The 19,292-nt window shown below is 43.5% G+C and overlaps 1 protein-coding gene across 6 annotated transcripts; it reads left to right on the top strand.

Moving 5' to 3' along the window:
- The first annotated feature begins 703 nt into the window (after nucleotides 1-703).
- Nucleotides 704-12,579, top strand: TP53INP1 (tumor protein p53 inducible nuclear protein 1). 6 transcript variants are annotated; one of them, XM_039549307.1, is made up of 5 exons: nucleotides 704-815; nucleotides 3,911-4,194; nucleotides 4,722-5,073; nucleotides 6,769-6,802; nucleotides 9,153-9,230. In XM_039549307.1, exons 2-5 carry the CDS (start codon nucleotides 4,083-4,085, stop codon nucleotides 9,168-9,170), a joined length of 516 nt encoding a protein of 171 aa, XP_039405241.1. In that variant the 5' UTR covers nucleotides 704-815; nucleotides 3,911-4,082; the 3' UTR covers nucleotides 9,171-9,230. The 6 variants fall into 6 exon arrangements, with proteins under 6 accessions (XP_039405241.1, XP_039405239.1, XP_039405244.1 ...); XM_039549309.1 differs by having other exon boundaries at nucleotides 729-815; nucleotides 4,725-5,073; XM_039549305.1 differs by lacking the exon at nucleotides 6,769-6,802 and having other exon boundaries at nucleotides 9,153-12,579.
- The last annotated feature ends 6,713 nt before the right edge of the window (nucleotides 12,580-19,292 follow it).

The raw sequence follows: 19,292 nt of genomic DNA, 5'->3' as shown, positions 1-19,292 counted from the left end.
CAGTGGTGCCAACAATAGGACAAGAGGCAATGGGCAGAAACTGATGCACAGCAAGTTCCACCCGAACATGAGGAAGAACTTCTTTACCGTGCAGGTGACCAAGCACTGGAACAGACTGCCCAGAGAGTCTGTGGAGTCTCTCTCACTGGAAATACTCAGGAATCATTTGGACAGAGCCTGTGCCATGTGCTCTGGGATGGCCCTGCTTGAGCAGGGAGGTTGGACCAGATGACCCACTGTGCTCCCTTCCAACCTCACCTGTTCCATGATTCTGTGACCTGTTGGAGCAAGTTCAGAGGAGTGACACCAAGATGATTGGAGGGATGGAGCACCTCTCCTGTGAAGAAAGACAGACAGTTGGGATTGTTTAGCCTTGAGAAGGCTCCAGGGAGACCATAAAGTTTTTCATGATGAGAGTAGCGAGGCACTGGAACAGGTTGCCCAGAGACGCTGTGGTTGCCCCATCCCTGGAAGTGCTCAAGGTCAGGTTGGATGGGGCTCTGAGCAGCCCGGTCTAGTGGAGGCGTCCCTGCCCACAGCACGGCTGTGGAGCGCGGTGATCTCCGCTCCATCCCAACCCAACACCGCGGGGGCGGGGCGGGGGCGGGGCGAGGGGCGGGGCCCGGCATCTCCGCCCCGCCCCCTGCGCTGCCCGCCCGCCCGTCACGTGCGTTAGCGACAGGCGGCGGCGGCGCCCATTGGCGGAGGCGCGGGGGGGCGTGGCCGGCGGCCGGTCCGTCAGCTGCGCCGGGCCCTCACAACAAAGGGCTCCGCGGAGTCGGCGCGGGTGCGGGGCTGGGGTGATCGTGGTCTGGGTGAGTTCGTTTTGTGGGGAACTGCGGGCACCAAGCGCGCTGCTGGTGTCCCGGGTGTGATGGTCTCCTGCGGTCTGAGCGGTGGAAAGCAGCAGCAGCAGCAGCGGCGGAGCTCCCGTTTTTCTTTGCGCGCATCCCAGCTTCTCTCCGCTGGGAGGGCGCCGAGGCCGGGGGGATTTGGCGTTGTCCCGGCTGTCGAGCAGCCGGTGCTCTCGCCCGCCCCCCGGTCAGCGTCCGGAGCGCAGCCGGGAAGGTGCGCAGCTGCTGCGGGCTCTGCCGGGTCAGCCCCGGCGCCGCTGGAAGCGGCTTGTGTGGAGCCTCCTGGTGGTGCTTACAGAGCTGCGGGCGCGGGGGGATCACCAGCTCGGCTCTCTTAGCACAGGACTGCACAGGGATTGGGAGGTGTCTTTTTTTGGTTGTGTTTTCTTTTTACTTAGCACATATCCCATCTCCTCTGCTAGGTTAGAAAAAAAAAAAAAGGAAAAAATACTTTTTTTAATGCAGCGGTACTGTATTGTTGACATTTATTGGATGTGTTATCTATAGTAGCCTCTTAATCTGAGGCTGTAGCTGAGTCAGTTGTTCCCAGGCTTGTGTTTTCCTGACAGTTCCTAAGAACTCGAAAACCTCTCTCAGCCTCTGTCCTGTTTTCCTCCCCGGACGATGGCCCTTGATAACAGCCTAACTTCTCTTTTGCTTTCTGGCTTGCACAATAGCACACAATCATGGCCTTTTTAAAGGCACTTGGCCAAAAGGATGTCAAAGCATCAACCACTTTCTAAATGTGCCGTGGTTTTAAGCCCAGCTGGAGATGAGACCAGGGCAAAATGATTCAGATGTCTTTTTGCATCCTCCTTGGGGTGGGGGAAGGGAAAAATGGGACAAACTGCTTTTGATCTACAGAAAGTCATTTGTGGGTCAAAAGCTGAGGTTTGTTTAGCTTACGTTCTCAGGAACAGTGATCTTTCTCTTATTTGTTAAGAGGTTAATTATTTTATGTTGCTGTGGTGCCTCGGGAGCCTTATTAGAGCTCTCATCTTGCTCCACTCTGTGCACAGAACAAAAAGACAGCCTCTGCCTGGAGGTACCTCCAGGCTCGGTCTAGGAAGGAGGCAATACACGTGTGGGAGTACAGGGAAAGCCAGTGCTGATCAGCAGCCACACAATGGCTCGCTAGTTAGCCTAAAGAAAAAACAAACTCATTTCTTCATAGGCCTGGTGCCAGGAGAGAGTTAGGGAAGGATGTGGAAGGTAACTGGAAAGATACAGGCTTCAAGCTTTCACTTAGAGTTCATTTCCTTATCTGTAGCAAGCTCTGCCTATGACTGAAGCACTCAAACCACCTCAAGAAGGTGCTTAGGAGCGCTGTAGGCATTTGGCATTTCCTTAGGTAACCCATCCAGGGCTTAGTAACCTTAATGGTTAAAAGTGTTTCCTGCTAGTAACCACTGAAAGTTGAACTTTGCTGCAGTTTAAAGCCACTTCTGCTTGCTCTGGGTAAAAGAAGGCAATAAATGCTTGCCTCTTTCTTCACATAATTGACTACCGTTGTAATTTTTTCCTTCCCTCTGTTAAGTTTTTCCATTTTTTAAATTTTATTGATTTTCTTTAGATTTCTGATCATCTTTGTAGCTCTCTTTAGGAGAGCCCTGATGTTTCATTTTCAAGTGTAGTCCTTAAAAATAGACTTGTATCACTATTGCAGCTGAGCCTGTTGTTTCTAGTCTCGTGTTTTCCTGCAGTCAGTTGTTTCTCTTGAGGAATCAGAGTGCATAACTCCTTGAGTTTCACTATACCTTTTCATATTGCTCCTGAAGACTACTTTAAATTCTGCTGCTATCCTTTTGTGCTATCTGAATAGGGAGGAAGCTGCATAAATGTGTACAGAAGCAGTGCTGCATGGGGCAAGTGTTTGTCCTTAAATTGAACAAGTAGGTGATGGGGTCTGGTGTCCTGGGATAAGATGACACAGGAGGGCCAAACAACTCTTTAGTGTGGCCTGAGAGTTCTAGGGTGAAGCAGGGTATACTGGCCTTAAATAATATTCTTTATGGGTTGTATCTTTTAATATCTGGGTTTGTCTACTCTCATGTGTCTTACTCCCTTTCTGAATGCAGGCACTCATACATGTCTTACATGGATATATTCTTTCCTATTTAATTATCAAACAGGTATTTCATCTGTAATAATTCTGTGATGATTCAAATATTGCTATAGGCAAAAGTAATTTGTAGTTAAGTTGGTGACTATTTTCCCCATAGTTTTTACTTTTTCAGCTGCTTTAATAGCTTCTATTTATTGGCTTATACATAAATATCAAAGGCTGTTAAGTGTGCTGATCTGAGGTGTTTAAACATTCAGCTTCTTGGTACTAATGGGGTTTTTTGTCTTAACTGCCAGATGCAGAGGTCAGGCTTATGGTGACCATCAGATTTAGGGGAGTGAATTGAGAAATAAGCACTGGGTTTGGTTAAACATACCTGATACTTTTCCATGTTCCTCAGACTTAGGATACATGATTAGTTGGGTGGTTGTTGTGAAAATTATCTCACTGGTAACTCTGTGGTGTACTTTGAACCTGAAGACAGGATGAGCCTTGCTACTGTGTTAACTTGTAGTCAGTGGCCCTGAAATGTGTGTGATGGAATGGAGAAGAAACACTGCTTAGGGCTTCCCTGGGAGCCCTCACAGGGGATCCTCTGTGTCAGCAGATGAGATGAGTTGTCTGGAGCAGAAAACATGCCCTTACCCTTGGCATCTCTCTGACGTGGAGGAAGACAGGCAGGGAGCTGGAGGAGCGTAGATGCAAGAGTCCTGTACAAGAGTCCTCTCCTCCCTTAGAGAAGCTGAACAGACCTTTTCTTGGGGAGGAGGATTGAGATAAAGGCAATCAGCTCTCAGGAGAGGCCTAGGACTGGGTTTTTTGTGTGTATCTAGCTGGGAGGGGATGGTGAATGCCAGTGAAGCTGCCTCTCCTCTTTGGGGAAAAATGTTCACTGGTACCTCAGACTGCACCAACAATGGGCTTTTAGTTTGTTCTCTAGGGCTGTTACTTGTGTCTTTGTCATTAAGATCCTTGTCACCATTTTTTGCAGGTTTCACATAAACTGTTTACAAGTCATGCTTCTGCATGTCCCGTACCTAAGCTGATAAAGCATCTTTGCACTTTAATCTCAAGTCTATGCCACTCTGCTAGTACAGTGTGAGCTGTGCCTTGAACCTTGGATATAAAGACCTACCAGCCAAAGTCTTGTTCCTGCCTTAGTAATGTTCCAGAGGTTAAATAACATGCTCATGGGAGAGATTGATAGCTTGTCCAGCCAAGAGCCAGAGTTCAGTGAGAAAGAAGATGACGAGTGGATTCTGGTTGACTTTATAGGTAAGATACCTGTCAGACATAAGCTCTGCCTTTGTCTTGCTCTGGCTCTTGCTTGTCTTAGTCTATGTGAACAAACCAGTAGCTTGGGGAAACTTTATCTAAGCAAAACCAGTGTGGGATTAGAGTGTAGGGTGTCTTCCAAACAAATGTACTAATACATTTTGTGTAAATAGGTGAGAGAAGTGATGTCAGGTTTATAAGCCTGACACAGGCTTCAACAGAACCACTTGTACAAATAAAATATATTTGACTTATTTTGCAATTATATAGCTTTACTGATAACAGTTGTTTCACATTTCTAACATGGCTTGTCTGGGAACTCCCTTTTCCCCTCCCCTGCTTTTCAAAAGTAAAAACTTGTGTATGTGCTAACAGGGCTTTTTTTTTTTTTTTTTTTACTTTGTTTTTTTGTTTACTATTATTTTTTTCATATCCCATTTCTCGCTATGTGCAACCTTGTTGTTTTCGACCTCCTGCGATCACCAACATCCATTGGCTCCTCTCCACTGACAAATGGTCCCCTACAGCAGACACTTGCACTAACTGCTCCGTGGAGGAAGCAGACATTGTTGAAGCATCGGCCACGGACAGCTCACCCGTCTTCTCTTGTTTATCATCTCCCTTGGAACACTTGCCGGAGGCCAGCGAGTCTTGCTTCATCCAGTTTGAATCGTGTCCTATGGAGGAGAGCTGGTTTATTACCCCTCCCCCATGTTTTACTGCAGGTGGATTAACCACTATCAAAGTGGAGACCAGTCCGATGGAGAACCTCCTAATAGAGCATCCCAGCATGTCTGTGTATGCTGTCCACAATACCTGTCACAGCCTTAATGAGACTGGATGTGGGGATGAGGAGTTTCACAGCCCAGGTAGTCCCAGGTATGTTTGAATTCTCTTGTCAAGGACATCTGGTGCTGAAAATATCTGGTTTCTACTTGTTCAGCTTAGACACTTAATACTGAATTTTCCATCTTATTTCAGAGGAGGTGAATAAAGCATGAACACTACACAAGGTGTGTAGAGTGGTCGGGTGCCTGCCCGCTCAGAAAAATGTTATACAAGATGACCGTGTCGGGAAACAGTTGGGTGTGCTATTTTGGCACTACACTCCATAAATATTTTTATGGAACCTTATTACTCCCTTGGAGACTATGTTCCAGTCATGTTGAAACTGGTGGCAGTTAACTGCACAGCCACTAATGTAGATATGAAAGCACTTTGCCCCCTCCATAGATGTGTGTGTTTTTCGTAACTGCTAGTCAGTACTCTTTCAGTCACCTTGTGAGATGAAACATAGAACTTTAATTATCCTGACAGGGAAGTGGTTTGGGATCTAGGTGAGAGGATTCTTAGGGCTTTTTTTTCACTCCTCAACCTAGTGATAGATAAGGACAGGATTAAGTTTTCCCACAAGTGGCTTGTGGAACAAAAGCAAACTGAAAGATTCCAGAAGACTTAGTCGCCTTAATGTAAAAATTGGTGCTGCAAACTTCTTACCTTACTAAAAGTAGAAGTTGTGCTTTTTGGTTTTGGGTCCTAAAAATCTATCCATGTGGGTTTATTGTAGAGGCACATTTGCCATGCACTGGCATTCTTTGGTGTTTGTGTATACAGCTATACAAGTATAGTATACATGGATGTATGCAAATAGAGTATTTCTTGGCCATTATGACTCCACACTTGACTGTGCATTCACTGATTTTGAAATAATTGGGTGTTTTGTTAATTCCAGTTGATAACAAAGACTGACTTTTCATCCCATCTAGTTAAGTTTAGAAACAATAATACTAAGGAAAAAAATCACAGTATACTAAGCTTTGATACACAGGAAGAAATGAGTGTAGCAGTTGAGTTGCTGTAGGTAGATGCTTACTGACTTGTCTGATCATCTCCTTGCCATATTTAAGTTCTTAGTTCAAAGAAACAGGTGGCTTTGAGATGACATGCTGCTGTACAATGTTGAATTGTATAGTGCTGATACTATTGATCTTGGAGTGGGATTTGTGTAATTATTTGGGGAGGACAGTTCATGATGTTAAGCATCAGGGGTCTAGCTTAAGTTAAATTGGGGGAAACTATGAGCAGCAGCACCTTTAAAGTGAGGGTCTGAAGGAATCTGCAGGAGTACTGTCAGCTGCAAGGCATGCCCTAGCAAAAGACAGTAAGCCACTTTATCTAAAATACCAACTTGCAGTGAATAGTAACACTCAAAGTTGGATACTGACTTTTCAGTCACTTTAACTAGGGATACTGATGTAAATTCTTCCAGAGAAGAATCCTGTCTTATATTATATACAGTACAGTTAAGCTGCTTTAATATGTGGAGAAGCTAAAGGCGTGTTCTTCAGCTGGTGTATAGTTAAGTTTCTTCACGCTGGACTCTGTGCTGTTGCTTTGTCAGAGGATCTAGGCTCTTGTACAGGGTTCTTTGTGTGACAACTGGAATAAGACTTAAGTCTAAAGCTGAGGTAGACTGCAGAATTTGGGAACATTGATTACACTGATATTGCAGTAAGTTTCAAAAACTGTTTTGAAGTCTGTAGTGGTTTAATGGTTGGCGATTTAATATTGTAGGGCCAAGAAAAGCTGCTTAAGGCACACTGGCACAGTAAGTACTGCTGTTTTGGGACAGTGCTTTTTGTTTGATCAGGCTGCTAGCAACACTGCTTCCTCTAGAGCCTTGTCTGCCAAAGCAATACTGGTTTTAGGACTAACCTTTGTGCCAAATGATTACTTGATCAAGCCTAACTACATCTGCTTTAACAAGCCAAAATGCTAAGTGCAAAAAAATTACTGAAATAGTTGGGTTGGGGGTCTGAAGCCTTTGATGTTTCTTGTGAGGTGTGGTTCTGTAGCACAGTGAGCAGGACACTTCTGCTTTCTAGCAAAATAGACACTGGAAGCGCAGCAGTGAATGTGTGTAGTGATGGTCTGGCTGAAGACACAACCCCTCTGAAATCCCGTTTTGACAGTGTGATGGAGACTTATCAACCCTGTTCCTCTTGGTGCATGGAACTCACTAGTGCCAGCCTACCAAATGCGCCTAAGGTACCAAAATGCTACATTTTGGAAGAGTATGTGGCCTTTTAGTTAATTCAAGCCACCTCTGCTATCCCAGTGTCACTTTATGATGACAAATAGAAGTGTGTTGGTTTGCAAACCATTGCTGGAAGGGTGTTTGATAAGAGGGGGGGAAAAGCTTAAGTATCTTCAGCCAGCAAGTTTAAACCATGTTCTGTCCTTTTGTGGAGGAAATATCTTTTCTCATTTTAAATTCCTTTCAAAGCAAAAGGATGTTGTATAAACCTCCCTATTTGTCAGATTAGTCATATTTTTCCATAACAAAACCACAAGTTTGTATTAGCAGTTGCTGCCCTTTGCTAGCTAAGGGTATACTTAGGAAATACAGGTTGCAATGACTGTGGTGTGGCTTCCTGACTCCTTAATAGCTTTCCCCAGAAGGGCTTCACTTGAAGTTCCACTTCCAGCACTGTTGGATGTCCTAAGGGATCACTCCACATAGAAAATAGTAGTCCCATATTTGCAGGTACCCTCCTGTAAATTAAACTGGTGTAATCTGCAAAGACTGTATTTACAAGGCACTGTGGATTGATTTGTGCTTGTTATTCACTTAATTTTTGCTTGATATTTCAAATGCTAGGTTTAGGACAATATCCAGTGAATAAACAGGGGAAGACCAGAATGTCACATATGACTGTTCTGCAGTCTGTAGTCTTTAGTCAGTCTGAAGCTACCAAGGGATCCAAAATCAAGGCTAGGATATTTAAAATAAGAAAAAAGTAGAAGGTAGGGAGTATTCCCTTGATAACAAGGAGTATTTCCTTGTGGAGTGGGGGGAGGCAAGAGAGTTTACTTCATGTCAGGCACTTGCAGACTCCCAGAGTAAAGCTACGAAGGGCATACCATGGGCATGGCAGACCTGATTTATGTCTACAGAGACATCATAAAATAATTGCAAGTTAAGCTCTTCCAGAAGAGACTTTATCATAAAGTCATGCTAGTGCTGAAAAACAGACTTCCCAAGAGACCTCTTGCTCATGCCTGAGCAAGTTCCTGGTCTTGCAGACATCTTTCCTGGGCACCACTGACCTGTTGACAGCTGGTTGTTGGGCCCTGAGTGGGGAGACAGAAGGCAAGAAACTCTGCTGTCCCTGGTCTCACAACAGCTCTAGCACTCAGATTTGGGTTTTGCTTTGCTTTTAAAATGGCTAGAGTATTTTTAACTTTGCTTTGGAAGTTTCAGGAAATGCCAGTGATTGTTCTGTCAAGTGGGGAAGTCCTTTTTCAATATGTCAGTCGCTGCTTGCGTAGGCTGCTGGTTTGTTTTTCACTAGTGCATGATGAAGCAAGGGTTTGCCAAAAATGCTGACTCACTGCTCATGAAATTGAGGGGGCTGATTGAAGAACAATCCTTCTAAGTTATTTCTCATGTGTGTCACAACTGGTCTACCTTTCCATTCCTCTGCATGAACGTTGTTTGGATTTACTTGTGTGGTGGCAATTGAAATGCACTTTTGTTAGGTGCATCTGTTTTGAGGCTGAACCTCCTGTGTTCAAGATGACTTTAAACCAAACTTCGCCTAGTGAATAACTCTCAAGTCTTGTAAAGCTGGAGCAGTGTGACACACCTTGTCTTATATTTCTGATCTGTATTACATCCTGGGCTTAGGGAGCTGGTGTGGGGAAGAAAGAGAGCACAGTAGAGTAAGACACCAGAAGTTCAAAGGCTGTTGTAGGGCCTTCACGCAAAAAGTGAATTAGCCGCACTACACATTACTTACCGGTGTGGGTAAGTGCCTTGACCTCACCTCAGCCCAAATCTCTGTCCAAAGGGTACCCTTTTGAAATGCTGGCTATTGATGTCCATGTTCTACCCTTTATTTTGCTTGTCTTTCCAATGCACCTCAGTAGTGACTGATACCTTATTACACTTCTAGACTGGAGGCCCGAAATGAAACGGGACAGAGTGTTCACTGCTATGTCACGGCTCTTGCTACTAGTTCAACTTTTCTGGAAAAAAAAAAGAGCTTTCGTCCTACCCACTGGATAAAAGAACACAATGAAAGACACTACATCAACAGAAACAGTCTCCGTCGCCAAAACCTTACCAGGGATTGCCACTCTCGGCAAATCAAGCACAACGGACTGTTTGTTCACCAGCCTTGCCAGCGTCAGTTCAATTACTGATGGTTTTTGGTGGTTTTAATCTATGGTCTAATTGTTTCTTAGGTTGTTCTTGTTTTCATGTGTAGGTAGGTGTGGTCAATCTGAAGCTGATTGTCAATCCCTCAAACACACTCATAACTAGTGTTGTATTATTTTCAAAAGGCACATAAATCTCCAAACATCTTGCAGCAAGTTCTAAATGTTGATGTTAAATATCAATGTCTTGGAAGCCTATCAGTACGATAGTTTGTGTGCTGTTTTATAAACTATGATGTATAGATGGGTTCTTAGTTGGTATTTAAAGAAACTTAACTGAGATGGAAATCATTTTGCATTAATCAAAATGGATTTAGAAAATTTGAGGTTAGCCATATGCTTTAATGACCAGTACTTGACAGCTTGTGTATCTGTCTGTATTCAGCATATATGATTACTTTCTAACAAGGAAATACTATAGCTGCCAGTGGATATTACATAGCTGTGCTGGGCTGTTTCAAGAAGGACATCTCATCTAAATTCCTAGAACTTACTTGTGTTAGTGGGGTCTGTGTAGGTGTGCTGGATGCTTGATGTGGATATTGAAAGAGGGTTAGATGTCCCACCAATATTGTTGCAGTACAAGAGGGCACTGGTGTTACAGGTGTAGTACCTCACAGTGGAGTGGGAAGAAAAGTGAACCTTTGGGTAATGTGCAGATGCACAACACAGAGAACTGAACTGGGTTTTACTTGGTAAAGTTTGAGTTTCTCTAACTCCTTTCTCTAACTATTTCTGTCTTTGAAACATGTATTTCCCCTACCCTATCTCATTTAATCTCTAGTCTAGTTAAAGAAAAAAGATGGTGGATTGACCTTCTTTTAATCCCATCAGTAGCTGACTGCTCTTCAAAGAAGTCAGGCTGGTGGACAGCTATTCCTGAGCTACAAATTGCTATTAGATTGTCTCATATTTACAGATTGAGAGTAGCTCAAAAGTAGCTAGAAGGAAGCTTTTATTCGAAGTTCTCCTAATTTTCTCTCTTTCTCTCTAAGAAAATGAAGTCCGAGTTAATAGGGGCTGGAAATGAAGGGCGGTGTGAGGCAGGGAGAAGTGGGTGCTGAACTAAACACAGCGGTAACAGAGTGTATAAAAATTGATTCATCAGCCATGGTTGTTCTCCTAGCCCAGTGGAGGCAGAAAGACTGGATAGCAATTCCATGGGCCAACAGGAAAGAAAAGCCATTCAAAACTAGCAAGTAGTTTTCTTAAGAACACTGTGTGAGATGTTTTGGAAGTTGGCAGGCACTGCCAACTACAACTACAGGTAAAGTAACATTCGCCTGTTAACAAAAACTGTTACACAGCGGCCAGCAGCATACTGAACCCTGATAGATTGATCTGGGAAGTGGATTAAATGGATATGAAGGTAAGGAAGCAGAAATCTGCACTGAAGAAAGGGGGGAAATAAATGTAAGTTTATCTTCCTTTCTGCCAGTGCTTAATGTGACTTGCTATTTTCCCTTGTGTTTAGTACCTAGGGCATTAAAGTGTTAACATTATGCTCAACTGTGTCTTCCAGTAGTCCTTATATAGAAGTTGGTATAAGGAGTCATGTGAGCAGCCTTTGAAATAAGGCAAGGTCAATAATGAATTTTTCCAGGCCTATGAAGTATTTAAATTCAGCCAAATGCTTAAATTTCACTGAAGCAAAACCCCAACAATTCACATTGACCTTGATGTAGTGGTACTGTTGCATGTTCTGCAGCTGGAATTGTTGTGGAACCTACTTAGCATACAGGGAACAGCATTTATAACCTCTGTTTCAATGCAGATGTGCTGCTTCACTGGAATTAGTTAGGATTGTCACAAAGGGATGTTGAAAATAATTAAATGTACAAAAGCAAGAGGTGCTTTCCTGGATACGCTAGTTTTTTGGTTAGTTGTTTTTTTTTTTTTTTTTTGACACATTGAATTCACATGGACACTCAAAGAAAACAAAATTGGTAACATCATGCATTTCCCAAAGAGGTATTTTGTTACTGCTCTTTTCAGTAGTATGTGCCCATGTCTGTACAACAATTTTCGTGTGGTCCAAACACTTTGGTTTATCTGCAAATAAGTACTCTTACTTGCCTCAGATTATCTACCTTTATCACTCCAACTTTGTCTAGCTTAAACTTTATTATCCTTGCTGCCATCTTTCTAGCTCAGGAAAATTCTTTACTTTCCTGTATTACTTTTCTTTATATAAAAGTAACTACTTTCCTTCAGCTTTAATTTTCTTAAAGTGAAATGAAGGAAGATGGAGTCTCCACCTCCCTATGTTGGAAGGAGTAAGTAATCCCTTAACTCTGAATGGGGAGATGGAGTTGAGAGTATAAGGCTCCCAGGCATTAAAATGAGAGCCTTGGTCTGTTCTTCTCAGTAGGCAAGTAAATGCAACTTTAGACTGCTCCTAGAATTGGGAGATACTGATCTTTTTATACTGCATTACTAGATGACTTTCTGGTGATGAAAACCTATATCTTTCAGGATATAAACTATTTGCACAAAGCTGTGCTTCTCAATTTGTAATATTGGAAACCATGTTATTGTGTGAGATAGTACTGCATCAATGGCTTTTTATTAATTTGTTTTATGTATTTATGTTGATCTAGCCCTGGTTTGTGCCTGGAGCTATTGGGCAATTAGATTTGTTTTGGTTTTCTGTTTTAATAGTGAGCTGTGTGGCTTTTTATATGGTTTTTTGAATTGTATTAAAGTGTGTGTTTTTTCTTGTAAAAGTGGAGGCCTTGCACTGTCTCATACTGATTGATATTCATGAATCTTGCTGAAATTGTATTTTCATATGTATTGGTCAATGGACAGATTTGCATTTTAAACTGTGCCTTCTACACAGCGAACTTGAAGATTCAAAAGGGACATTTCAGTTGGGATTAATACTGTACATCAGTCTATGCATATATGGCAGCTTCTCTCCAGAGCCACTTCTCTATTTGTAGCAGTCCTTTTGATATGGAAGAATGTGTGGCTCTTATTTTTAATAGTTTAACACAAGCTGAAAACAGACAAAATACAGCACTTTGCCAAAAAAAAGTAGCGTCGCTTAACCAGTGTGTATTTACTAAAGTGATCTTCTGTATTTTGTTTTCATAGTGCATTCTGCGCACTGGGGGAAACATGATCTTAACTCTCAATAAAAAAATGGCCTATTAAAAATTGTCAGTCTGTTCTTTAATGCTACAGGTTAGTGAAAATCCAAATGCTGAGCACCCTGTTCAGGTAGCAGGTACTGAGTGTCCCAGTGCTTGCTTTAGTGCAGCAGTTCCTCTGGGAATCGGTTTGTATTGCTGATCAGGTGCTAATGTGCATCCGAGCAGTGTTGCACATCCCTGCTGACTGCTGCCTTTCCTGATCAACATGCAGGAGCTCCATAGGCGAGCAGGACAGAGATAAAAAACACATGAAAGGTGCATGGGGTAGGGAATTTTTTCCGTATCTTGGCTGAACCTCTCTTGTTTCAACTCATGCCCCGCAGCCTATAATTTCCCTGCCATGTACCACCATGAAAAACATCTGTATGGAAGACTGCTGGTACAGGTATCCTGTGAGGGGGGCAGAGATCCTGTGCAGATGCCTAGGAATGGGGTTAGGGAAGGAAAGGCAAAGCCGCCTGTAGCTGAATTTGGCGAGGGTTGTGGAGAACAATAGGCCTTCCACAGATACACCAGCTGCAAAAAGAAGATTAGAGGAAGTGTGAGCCTGCTGCTAAGCAGGACCAGAATCCATGTGACAAAGGACATGGAGAAGGCTGAGGTACTCCATGTCTTTTTTGCCTTGGTGTCTACTGGGAAGACCAGCCTTTGGGGTTCCAGGCCCCTGACACCAGTGGGAAAAGCTAAGGCAATGAAGATTAACCCTTGGATGAGAAGTCTCAAGGTAAGAAATGCTTAAAGAAATGGACTATACGCAGTTTTATGGGATGCACCCATGACTGGTGAAGGAGCTGACTGATGTGTTTGTGATGCTGTTCTTAATTATCTGAAAGAGCTTGGCAATGGACAGGATTCCTGAAGGCTGGAGTAAAGCAAGTGTCCTTCCTATCCTTCCTTTAGACAAGAAGATACAGGGGAACAAGACTGTTCCCTTGATGTCTGGGAAGATAATGGAGCAAATAGTCCTGGAAACTATTTCCAAAATGAACAAGAAGGTGATTAGTAGTAGCCAGAATGGATTTATGGAAAGTAAAGCATGTCTGACAACCTGATAGCCTTCTGCTACAGATGACTGGCTCAGTGGATGAGGGGAGAGTGGATGTTGTTTATCTTGCCTTTATCAAGGCTTTTGACACTGTCCTCCATAGCATCTCCCCAAAGCAATGAATTATGGACTGTGTGATGCAGATGGTGAGCAGGTGTGTTGAGAGCTGGCTGGACCCTGTGTTCAAAGAGCTGTGATCAGTGACATGAAGCCAAGCTGAAAGCTTGTTTTACTGGTGCATCCAATCAGTGCAGGATCCTTACACTGTTAGCAACCTTCATTGATGGCCTGGGTCATAGGGCAGAGTTGTTTATGCACCAGGAGGCTGTGCTGCTATTCAGAAGGACCTTAACATGGAGAAATGGGCGAACAAGAACCTCATGGAGTTCAGAGAAGGGAAATATGAAGTCTTGTACCTGGAGGAATAAAAACCCCAGGCACCAGGCCAACTGATTGGAAATCATCTTGGCAGAAAAGGGCCCTGGGGGTCCTGGTGGACATGAAGTTGAGCATGAGCCAGCAGTGCACCCTCATGGCCTTAAAAACTCAGAGCTTCCTGATCTCCATCAGGCACAGTGTTGCCAGTAAGGTGGAGGGAGGTGATCCTGCCCCTCCACCCTGGAACAGTGAGACACATCTGAAGGGCGTGTCCAGTGCTGGGCTCCAAGAACAAGAGGGCATCTATAGGGCATCCAGCAAGAGGCCAGGGAATAATAGGATTGAAGACTAAAATTACAAAGAGAGAATGAGAGATAAGATTGTTTAGGCTGGGGACGAAAAGTCTTGGGGGGTCTTGTCAAGGTATATAAACAGCTGAAGGGGGAACAGACTCTTCTCTGGTGGTGCCTAGGGAAAGGACAAAAGGCAATGTGTGCAAGCTGAAATACAGGAGATCTTGAATGTAAAAAATGGGCTCAGTGATCTTCTCCAAGTTGCTATTTTGGCTTTTTCTGAAACTATATGAATAAGTGGGGTTTTTGCTTCCAGTCAGTGGGGATCCTTGATCTCTGTGGCTTTCCAAAGATCATGGAGAGCAGCCTTGAAATGACAGCAGCCAGCTCTCTCAGCACATTGGACACAGGCTTCCATGGATTTGTATGGGCTGAGTTGTTACAAGCAGTTCCTGACTTAATTCTCACCCACCAAACAAGCAGGTGACAAAATGATCTATTTAACTGACAGCAGTAAAAATGTATTTGTGCAACATCTTCCCAGAGCAAGAACTGAGTAAAATCTTTCCCTTTGAAATGTAGATTTTATCCTGTACATTTATCAAAGCAGCAAGTCTATGCTGAGAGCTGTACAGTATTTTTCAGGAGAAAGTTTGATCAATTATGCTTGTATAATTGTATCCATACAGATAACCTAACATAGTTAAGCTGATAGTGTTCCTCTTGGGGGTACTTATTTCAGACCTAAAGCAACTTTTAAAATTTAGCTTGGACAGTCTCCAAAACACCATGAACTAGTGTTTTTTGAAACTTCTCTGTGCTGAAGCAAAAATGTTCATATGAAGGGTTGTATCAATTTAACTATTGGCTTAAGTTCTCATTTTACATTCTAGTTTTTCTGTCTATATAAATCCTTGTATGTCTCTGATAGAGTGTCTTCATCAGTGTTAAATGTCAGAGAGAACCATAATTACTGAATGACTTGATGAGGAAACAGTGTAGTATCTGCTTTCTTTGTCTCATTGACCTCTGGTGCATGTTTATAACCCCAAAATACTGTGACTGTTACTGAGTGATGCTTGCAAGGAAGGTTTGGGTTTTTTGGAACACATAGGAATGACTCTTCAAAAGAACATGCTGATGCTGCTGTGGCACTGTTGTTCCCATGGTCTGGTCATGATATATCAGTCTTAGAGTGAATGAGACTGAACTGAGACTTAACAGGATACGTTTAACATTTCTTTTTTGCGGCCAGATTTTTCTTGATGACAATACTGTTCTGGAGTTACTGCTGTATAACTAATACTTCAGAAGTTAGTCTCTTGACTTGTTCAAAAGTTGTCTGGGCAGACTGATAACTGAACACTCAAATACCTTAATAAGGCAAATAACTATTGTAATTTCATGAATAAACTAAGGAAAAGGAATAATAAACAAAAAGCCCCAAACAGATAAGAATAACAAAACCAGGCTATGCAATGCAAACCCACACCTCTTCTGCCATGTCTAACCCTCACAAAGAGCTTGTAACCATCCAACCATGTCAGCCAGCACTCCCAGGTCCTTTTCTGATGGGCCACTTTTCAGCTGCTCTTCCCCAAGCCTGTAGCACTGCATGGGGTTATTGTGACCCAGGTGAAGGACCCAGCACTTGGTCTCACTGAATCTCATACCTCTGGCTTTGGCCCATCAATCATTCCTCAGTTTCACACCATAGATAGAAGAGCTAGAACTGAAATTCACTTCTGGGAGTAGACAAGAGGATACTTCTGCCCATGTCAGTCCCTCCTTTCTTAATCAAGATCTCATCTCCTTTGTTTACCTTGCAAAAATTGACAGCTTGTGGCTGATACCCAGATATCCCAAAAGCCTGAGGCCTCCCTTCTCTTTTCCTCCTCTCTCTGCTTCTAATTCTCTGTAGAGCCCCATTTCAGGGAATCTACAATTCTTTTAGCACTCTGATAGATGTATTTTTATGCATAATGGTATTTTATTATTATACTGCCCAACTAGGTCACCTTGCTTGGACACAACAATTTGAAGTCTATACAAGAGAAAGTATAGAATTACAGCACAGCCCATGTCTGCCAGTTGAGATCTGAAGCCTGCTCCTGGACACTAGCCTGGATTCAGAAACTCCCTGGGAGAATAGCAGTATTGAGCACACAGTAACTGGACTGATCCTCATCGCTTTAAATCTTGGTAGATTCCAGGCTCCTTCAAATAGATCCATAAAAGGATAACCAAGAAAAACAACCTCAGGTGTGTAAACTTGCAAGGAAGGCCTTAACACCTTCTCTGGAACGTATCTACAAGTGGTAATTGGAAAAAAAACCCACTAGACTAATCTAAAAGGACTTGCTGGATCCCAGCGCAAACACTGCTCAGCAGCAGTCTGTTTCTAGAAGCTTTAAAAAATCTTCTTTGACATACATCCTCCCTACAGGGGCATCCACACAGTGAAAGAGGATGTACTGTGTGTCAATCCACTTGGAAATATCCCAGCATGGACTGACTAACTTCAATTTTATTGCTGCATCAGAAGGTCAGTGTGTAAGCTTGCATTAAAATCATAATTTCATTGTTTGCTGCAGGATTTGATTACACATTAGCTTCTGGGGTTTGGGTTTGGTCTGGTTGGTTGTCTTGTGGGGTTTTTTTACTGATGAAAATGTGTGGGAAATGTTGCTGGCAGGATGGGGAATGCTCATGGGACCTGGTGCATTTTCCACTACTGAATCAAAACCACAGAAATGTGGCAGGTGACCTGCAGCAGCTCACATCAAAAGGTCTAGAAAAATGAGCAGCATAGCCATTACAGTCTTTGTGCTGAGACCTATTCATGGCCAACCTGACCCATTCAATTTTTAGCTTTGCAGTATTCTTCTTTCACAATGCTTCATGGAACTTACTCCTGATGTACCAAATCCACTTTGCTGCTTAAGCCTGCCTGCCAACAAGCCCTAATTAGGCATCTGTGAAGGGTGGAGATTTTTTAGTGGAAAAAGATAATTTGTCTCTCTTCTCTTGCTAGCTGAGGTTTCAGTTATTTTTAACAAATTAGCTATAGTAGTATTTCAACTTCAGCAAGTCAGTTAAAGGCTGGAGGTCAGTTAGGTCAAATTTGCCCAAATTCAGGGACCGCCTTTTCTCTGTAGTCAGTGGAATTCGAGATGAACTTCCAGACAGCAGGATGCATCTTGCTGGTAGATTTCGGAGGAAGTCAACTAAAAGAGATAGCTGCATGTCTGTTGCAGGCATCCTGAACTATGACATGAGTTATATTTCTTGCAATGAGCTGATGCAATATATTCAGTTGACAAAAGATTGTTTAAATGGCAGTGAGATTTGGGCTTTTTTGCATTCCTTTTGAGCCACAACTAGGAGATTTGCTTCATGACAAAGTCTGGAACAGACATTTTGCAGAGCTGAGGAGGCTGGCTTGGCTGCAATGTCTGTCTTGCACATGTCAGTGCCTTTACTTGAAGTTTGCAGGAACTGTTGTCCCCACTTCATCAGGTGCTGTAAGGACACACAGCTGAGAGATGGCCCTTGGTGCCCAAAACTTGTGACCTGTTAAACTGCTGTCAGGGATCCTACTGTGACATCTCTGCCTTGGCGGGCTGCGCTGCTTTTCTCTTGCCCTTTAAAATAGCAAAGCTACCACAGGGTAAACACCTGGTTACTGTGTTTAATTACTATAATACATACTTGGAGGCAAAACCTATGTTTACTCTTTAATAATGTTACACTTGGGAAAAGAAAAATAAGTGAAAAAAAAAAAGATGTGGATTTACTTAAAGGCAGCCATGGCTTCTCTTTGTGCTGATATGTGCTCAGCGCTGCAAGAAAGTGCCAGTTGTTCCTCATCAGCAAAATGGCTGTAGGTGCCCTGCACTGGGTGTTTTAAAAAAAAGTGTCTGCTTAAAGCATTGCTAAGTATGTGGTGCTGTGGGGTTTGGTTGCAGGAGGTGTGCTAGCACTGAGGGTAAGCTTCAGCATCATCTCCTGTTGGAGAAGGGGATTGCAGGGTGGGTGCTCCTGCAGTGGGCCCTGCTGCCCTTTGAGAGGAAAGATGTGTGCTAATGTCTTTACAAATTATTTGATGGGTGAAGGTGTGGGTGTTAACGTATTTGAAATGGGTCTTAATGTCTCCACTGACTTTGGGCAGCGGATTTGTTGCAGATCCCAGACAGCTTGGCTGCTGAAACAGGCAAGGGTCTGCACAAGCCTGAATTTCTGAACTTTGGGGTAAAACAGTAGGTTCAAGGGGGGATATGGGGTAGGCGATTCGGAAAGGCTGTACCTTCCTAGTACCTCAGGGAAAGGAAGAGGGCATCATGCGGCCGGGAGTTTAGAATAAAAGGAGGCTGTGCCCTCTGAAACCCTGAGAGAGAAAACCCCGCGGGCGTGTGCCCCAGTGAACTCTCTCCCTTTATTCAAATAAAGTTGAATGATTCCTCTGTCTCGTTTTTGGACATAAACCTCTGGTGTTTGTGGATTTTTCTGACACTTTGGACACGGTGGGACCCTGAGGGGTAGTGGTGGGCCTGGCTGGCAGGTGTGGAAAGCTGTTGCGTAGGGGATAGGGCTTGTCTACGGGATATCATGGAGGCTATGCTTGGGGGAGGCTTGTCTTCTGCTGGCACAGAATCACAGAAACAATTAGGTTGGAAAAGACCTCTGAAATCACTGAGTCCAACTTCTGAATGAACACCACCATGTCAACTAGACCATGGCACTAAGTGCCACATCCAGTCTTTCCTTGAACACCTCCAGGGATGGTGACTCCACCACCTTCCTGGACAGTCCATTCCAATGCCTAATCACCCTTTCTGTCAAGAAATTCTTTGTAATGTCCAACCTCAACCTCCTCTGGCGCAGCTTGAGACTCTGGCCTCTAGTCCTGCCACTTGTTACCCAGCAGAAGAGGACGACCCCTACATAGCGACAACCTTCTTTCAGGTGATTGTAGAGAGCCTTCTCTTCATCCCGCCCTCG

This window comes from Corvus cornix, chromosome 2, assembly GCF_000738735.6.
Source record: "Corvus cornix cornix isolate S_Up_H32 chromosome 2, ASM73873v5, whole genome shotgun sequence".
NCBI classification, from domain to species: domain Eukaryota; kingdom Metazoa; phylum Chordata; class Aves; order Passeriformes; family Corvidae; genus Corvus; species Corvus cornix.
This window is presented reverse-complemented; position numbering and strand designations above follow the sequence as displayed.